The following is a 6296-nucleotide window of genomic DNA, read 5'->3' as shown; positions in this document are numbered from 1 at the left end:
GCTCGGGTGGCCGTCATGGCTGGGAGTGGAGCACGACCGGGCGTTGGTAGGAGGGAGCTAAGGAAGAGTAGGAGCAGAGCTGGGTGTTGAGGTAGCAGAAGGAGGAAGATGGAGGCGGAGCAACGCTGAGTGATGTGCAGGAATAGCGATGTGTGGACAAGAGAAGGGGCATCTAATGGGCCGTGAGATGAGGAATTTCTGGGAATCGATGTTCTTGCTACTGTTCTTTTTACGAACTGCTGCTACTACATGTTGTGCTGCATTGACTGCGTGCTAGCATTAACTATAAAAGAAAATGTGCGGGTGAGCTCCGATAAGGACATCTTCAACAGTTTGTATGTTAGCTTGTTGGTAAAATATGACATGTCATCAACTAACACCTTAACATACAACAAGTTCAATAGATTGTATCTAGTTTGTTCAATAGGATGTGAGATAATAAATAAGGTGCTCTCTCATTCTACATTGAAGCTTGTGTGACGGATGTTGGTTCATATACATACAACCTTCCTCTCTTTCCTCATTTATTGTATGACACATCATCAAAATTCCTATGTGGCAAAGTCTACGAACAACTATCTTACAACCAATGGAGATGCCCTAATAAATGATTCCTTGGCTGTTGTTTGTCGTACTGCCATAGTTTAATTTGCATGCTGACGGTATATCACAGATAAATTATCATTATATATATAGTAATTAAAATCATCTAGAGAATTTACTGTAAACCAAAGGTTTGAAGCACGCAACCTGAGGAAGCTGCAGCTTGTAGAAGCGAAACTATTCAGGTTGCAATATACTGTACACATTTAAGTAACCGTGTGCCCTAGTCAATGGGTTCCTTTATGATCTTAAATCTCTGGATGAGAAAAGTTCCTTGAAGTTTAGATGAGTTCTGCAGAGTGCAGACAGGTAGATGGACATATATCATGAAGTGCGCCCTGAGGTCAGAGTGTGCAACGGTTCCAGTTATTAGCATGGAAATTCTATGCTTCACCAAAGTAGCACCCTATTTTGCTCCAACTTCCACTAAACACTAGCGCAAGGTGTTCTGGATCCAGCAAACAAAACTAGGAACCTATCTGAATTCTGATCTAGGAACGTAGATCGGTACTTGTTGATGCTTGCCGGGCCTCTGGCATGTCATGTCAATCCCGTGCAACAGCCACCAGCTGTTTTCCGATGTTGCGCCCGTAGAAGAGCCCGACAAGAGCTGCCGGCATGTTCTCGATCCCCTCAGCGACGTCCTCCACGTAGGTGATGTTCCCTTCCTTGAGGTGACTCACCATCTCCTCTTCGAACTTGCGGTAGGTGCCGAAGTACTCCATCACGATGAACCCCTCTATGCGGACGCGCTTGGTAACGACGCATGCAAGGTTGCGCACGCCCTCATGCAGCTCTAGGTTGTACTGCGAAATCAACCCGCACATGGCCACCCGCCCGTGCAGCCTCATGTTGAGTAGCGCAGCGTCTAACATCGCACCACCCACATTGTCGAAGTAGATGTCAATGCCCTCCGGGAAGCACCTGATAGAGCAAAGCATCATGACACCAATTACTCTTGGTTAATCGGCCCAAAGTGTGGAACATAGTGGTATAGCACCGAAAGGGGCTTGCAATTAACCTCTTTAGTGCGGCGTTGAGGTCCTGTTCCTTCTTGTAGTTGAATGCATCATCGAATCCAAACTTTGTTTTCAAGAGGTTGACCTGAAGAGAAGGCAAATTTATCCCATGAGAAATGGTGTATTAGTTATGTTATGAAAGGCATTGATATTTGGGGATCAGTGAAATTGCTAAAGGCAGTGAGGCAAAATCAGTATGAACAAAACCATCCATCGTATGGGGAAGGCACGGCCGGAGGAGAAGAGAAAAAGAGCATCTACATACCTTCTCATCAGAACCGGCACTGCCAACTACATAACAACCTGTGATCTTGGCAAGCTGTCCGACAAGTTGTCCGACGGCGCCTGATGCTGCCGAGATAAACACATAGTCGCCCTTTTTTGGCTTGGACACATCGAAAAATCCAGCATATGCAGTAAGGCCTGGCATGCCTGGATTATGAAAAAATTGCATTATGAATACCTGAACATGACATGGTATACTACACTAGTTTACATATTCTATCATGAATGCATGATGAACTAGGTTTCAGTGCTTAGTGAATCAAGGTTGCCTTATTTGGTTGATTATAGCAAGTGGTCTTGTAGTAACAAACAACCAGACAAGTAATATATAGTGAACTCACCGAGAACACCTAAGTAGCACGACAGCGGTAATTTGGGATGGTTGATCTTGAAAATTGACTCCGGACTAGTGATCAATGTGTATTCTTCACATGCTGTCATTCCCCACACGAGATCACCGGCCTTGTAATCCGGGTGCCCGGATTCTACCACCTTGCTCACGCTGAAAGTAGGTATAACCTGGCAAGATTCAAAGGAGGCACCAAATTGTCAAGGGTTTCGGCGGGGAAAATTTTCTGAAAAAAGAGAGGCTGCTGAATCCATGTCCATCCATCTGCAGAACACTGCTGATTATATTACAGCCAAAACATACACGGTACCTCCCCGGGGACGTAGTCCGGGACGTAGCTGGGCTCCTTGTGGTTGGTCATCCGGCTGCGCATGTAGGGATCGCAGGAGAGGTACAGGTTCTTCACCATCACCGCCGCCGACCCGGGCGGGACGGCCAGGCGCACCGTCGCCGTGACGAGCTCCATGTCGTCCTCGGTGGGGAACCCCGTCACATGCCGCTTCAGGATCACGCTCCTGTTGCTTACCTCCGCCGCCGCCGCCATTGTTTCCTTTCTTTCTTGGACGTACACAACGCACCGATGAACTGGTGATTTTCTCGGATATCTAACGCCTTCGGGAGGGTATGTTTCGTGCGTGGCGGATGGAGATCGAGCGGGTGGTGGGAGCGGCCGGCCGGCCTGCAGATAAAACTATCGGCAGACCACCCCTCGTCCTCTCCGCCGCGGCATCATCAACAGAAGAAATGCAAGATTCTTGCTCTGTCGACTTGCGTGAATTAATTAAACTAGATATTCGAATAAGATCTTTGTCTATGAGACGCGGGGCCACCCTTATGGTTGTGGACTTGGATGTGCATAGTAGCAAAAACAAGATCCTCCACCGGCTATACCAGGGATGGCATGAGAGGAGACACATGTCCGTACCTGATAACTGTCTTTTGGCAACGGAGATAGGCGACTTCCACTATAGGAAAACCATATTTTGTCTTTTATTTCTCGGTAAGCCGAGTTATTTTAACGGCTTCTCGGCTTGTAGCGCTTTAAGCCGTGTGTTGGAGTCAAGGCACACGGCGAAGAACAGGTCCTCGGCTTACCACCAAGAACACGTGGAAGCGTTGTACACATACTCTGTACTGTCGCATCCAAGGTCAAGAACATGGCGCCTCTGTACACATTCGATAAGGTTCTCGGTCCGCCTGCTGTTCTGCCTCTTCCACACAGTCATGATTCTCCGTTCGCCCGGCAATAAACGATCCACAAACTTGGTCCTGCTTTCTATCTGCGCTTACCGATAGAAATAACTCGTCGGCTGGTATGCTCTGGGTCAAGGATACGCCAACAGACTTCACATCGGGATCAGCCTTATTTGCGGTCAAAACACTCTCAGACAAGAATCCTGTTATAACCAATACAGACTCCCTCGATCAACTTACAACGCAATTTCCTAACAGAAGTTGTATTTTGTTATACTCCAATATCTCATGCATACTCTATTGGAGTATGCTATGCAACGGAAATACATGCATCAACTTCATAGTTCTCAATAACATCTCATATAGGATGGGTTGAACCGGTGAAGTGCCTACCATTTATACTACTATGGCTGGAACGGTCATACAACCTTGGTGAACCTACCTGACTTTGTCATGCAGAAGGGCCATCATATATACAACTTAGGCAGCCATTTAACTTGTATGCGTTCAACCAACTCATGAGATTAGCACACCACAAGCTCTAAAGCGAAAATGCAAATTTGCAGACTATGCACGCACCTTTTGAGTATTGCGTACAAGAGTATATTCTAGTCTTAAACGTGTATTTGTAACACCATTATCTAATTTAAAAACGCCTTTGACCCAAAGTATAAAAATTAGCAATTTGAAAGTATGGCCTTGTGGAAAACGGTCCACCGCAAACACTAGACACTAGCGCCTCCCACACCTCTTGCCGTTGCCGCAGGGCAAGGCCCGTGCGGCTGATAGCGGCGGTGGGGTTGTCTTCCATCTCCAAACGATACCTCTCACACCCCCCTCCCCACAACGCCGGTGGTGCCGCGAGGCTCCAACCATCGTGGTGGTGCGTCCGACACCTCCTCTTTTGTCCGTCCCTAGGACGTTCTCAACCGGATATGTGCTTCACATTGCATGATCAGGGCCTCCGCATGCCCACTCCTCCTCAGTTGTTATGGGATCACGACCTCAACTCGACGTCGTGCACCATCCTTCATCGTCGGTCTTAGGATGGATTTGCGTGCCTCGTTGCCAGATCTGGTGCTCAGCCATCCCTTGTATCTTGATTTGTCTCCTTCATCCAATCATCCTTGTGTTGCTATGTGAGGTTGCTCATTTCTGATTGTTTTTGTTTGGTCATTTCCTAGGCGGGTACGACGCTCCCACCAGCCTTGTTCTCCGCCCCTACCGTCGGGCTGATCTCTCTTCTATAGATCTTCTTTGGTTAGATTGGTGGCGGCTGGCTCAGTGGCGAGTGGTGCATATGCTTGCTAGGCTATTCATGGTTGTCTTCCTCCTGCGATGGTGCTATCCTCGGTGCATGCTTGCGGTCGTCTCTTTCATGGCTCTCATGCTCGTGCAATTTGGGGTCCCTTGAGTTGGTGATGTCTGTCATGCCGGTGGGCTTGCGTTTTTGCGATCATGGCCGTTGCTCTCAGATTTTGCAAGTTCCTTCTATTCATGTGATATACTTCCATGCTTGTTGGTTGTTGATGCCTTGATGGTCATTGTTGTTCTTGGTTGGGGTGCTACTACTTTGCCTAGGCCACGGGTGGCCAGTCACATGTGCCAAGAACCTTTGATCGCTTGTCCATGTTTAGGTTGTGGGTTTGTGTTTTGGTCGCTTCTTCTACAGCGTGGTTTCGTTAGTGCCTCTTGTAGGTGTGTCAACTTCTTTCTATCTAATTAAGCGCGCGTCTATAGCTCGCCTGCAGCGAGAGCGAGCATCCCCTCGCCGCTGTGCGATGCACTACTGGGCCAACCCGTTAGTTGCTACCAACGTAAGTTCATTTTCTTTTATTTTTAAAAAATTGTTTGTGTTTCCAAAAAAATGATATTTATAATTATTTTAGTGAAAACTGTTCATCCCACATTAAAAAAAATATTGATTAGTGTAAAAATCATGTTTGCACAACATTTAGAAAACGTTGATAACATTGAAAAAAGAACGTTCATGAAATTTTAAAAATGTTCTCGTGTTTCAACAAAAAATTTGCGACATTTCATAAGAATATTTATATAACGTAAATAAAGTTCACTTAGAGAAAATGTTTTGTATGATTCAAAAATATGTTCAAGTATATCCAAAGAAAATCATCACATTTCAAAAAATATTTAATACCATTCAATAAAATTTGGGGCGCGGCGTACTACGCGTCGGCCGGTGGACGCCTCGCGAGCCGTCCAATTCGTGATACGAGCTGTCCGTATTCATTTCTCCTACAACAAAGCCTTTGTTGCAAAATCTTCTCTTGTCTAATTTTTTGCAACAAGACTCTTGTTGCAAAACTTTCTATTCTCTAATTTCCTGTAACAAGACCCATGTTGCGTAACCTCTTCTTCTTTGATTTTCTGCAACAAGACCCTTATTGCAAAAATTACAACAACATCTCCGCCACATCTAATTTTCTGCAAACAAGATGCATGTTGCAAAAACCGCAACACATCTTTGGCCGCGCCGCGCACTTGCGCAGTCATCGTTCACCGCCATCATTCTGCAACAACATCGTTGTTGAAAAAAGGTCGAGGGAGAGAGACTTACATGGTCAAGCAGGCCACGCGAGGTGGCGGATGCCTCGCGCTAGATCGGTCGGCTGATCAGAATCATTTCCCACAAATCTTACGTGACATTTACAAAATGTTCATATGTTCCAAAAAAATGTTTGTGGCTTTCTTCAAAAAAGGTTTATACTATGTATTAAAATAATCATGTAATATTAAAAATTCACTTCTTTATATTTTAAAAATATGTTCTTGACATTTAGAAAAAAATGTCCACATAATATTGAAAAATTGTTCAATGTGTATTG

At 45.6% G+C, this 6296-nt stretch overlaps 1 protein-coding gene across 1 annotated transcript; it reads right to left on the bottom strand.

The window, feature by feature from the left end:
• Window positions 1-1148: 1148 nt before the first annotated feature.
• On the bottom strand, window positions 1149-2800 carry LOC109743200 (2-alkenal reductase (NADP(+)-dependent)-like). Its single transcript, XM_020302276.1, has 5 exons — window positions 2567-2800; window positions 2249-2426; window positions 1888-2054; window positions 1625-1707; window positions 1149-1527 (listed from the first exon to the last, which is right to left on the bottom strand). Exons 1-5 carry the CDS (start codon window positions 2798-2800, stop codon window positions 1149-1151), a joined length of 1041 nt encoding a protein of 346 aa, XP_020157865.1.
• Window positions 2801-6296: the final 3496 nt, after the last annotated feature.

The sequence above is a fragment of the Aegilops tauschii genome, chromosome 2 (genome assembly GCF_002575655.3).
Source record: "Aegilops tauschii subsp. strangulata cultivar AL8/78 chromosome 2, Aet v6.0, whole genome shotgun sequence".
In the NCBI taxonomy this organism is placed as follows: domain Eukaryota; kingdom Viridiplantae; phylum Streptophyta; class Magnoliopsida; order Poales; family Poaceae; genus Aegilops; species Aegilops tauschii.
The sequence above is the reverse complement of the archived record's forward strand: the minus strand, read 5'-3'. Positions and strand labels throughout refer to the sequence as shown.

What these genes read in the sequence shown, in the direction of transcription:
- LOC109743200 (XM_020302276.1), bottom strand. Translation starts at nt 2,800, where the DNA reads ATGGCGGCGGCGGCGGAGGTAAGCAACAGGAGCGTGATCCTGAAGCGG. An exon ending in GTGCCGGTTCTGATGAGAAG is followed by an intron (nt 1,708 to 1,887) that starts GTATGTAGATGC and finishes CCTTCTCTTCAG; the next exon opens with GTCAACCTCTTGAAAACAAA. An exon ending in CTCAACGCCGCACTAAAGAG is followed by an intron (nt 1,528 to 1,624) that starts GTTAATTGCAAG and finishes TTGCTCTATCAG; the next exon opens with GTGCTTCCCGGAGGGCATTG.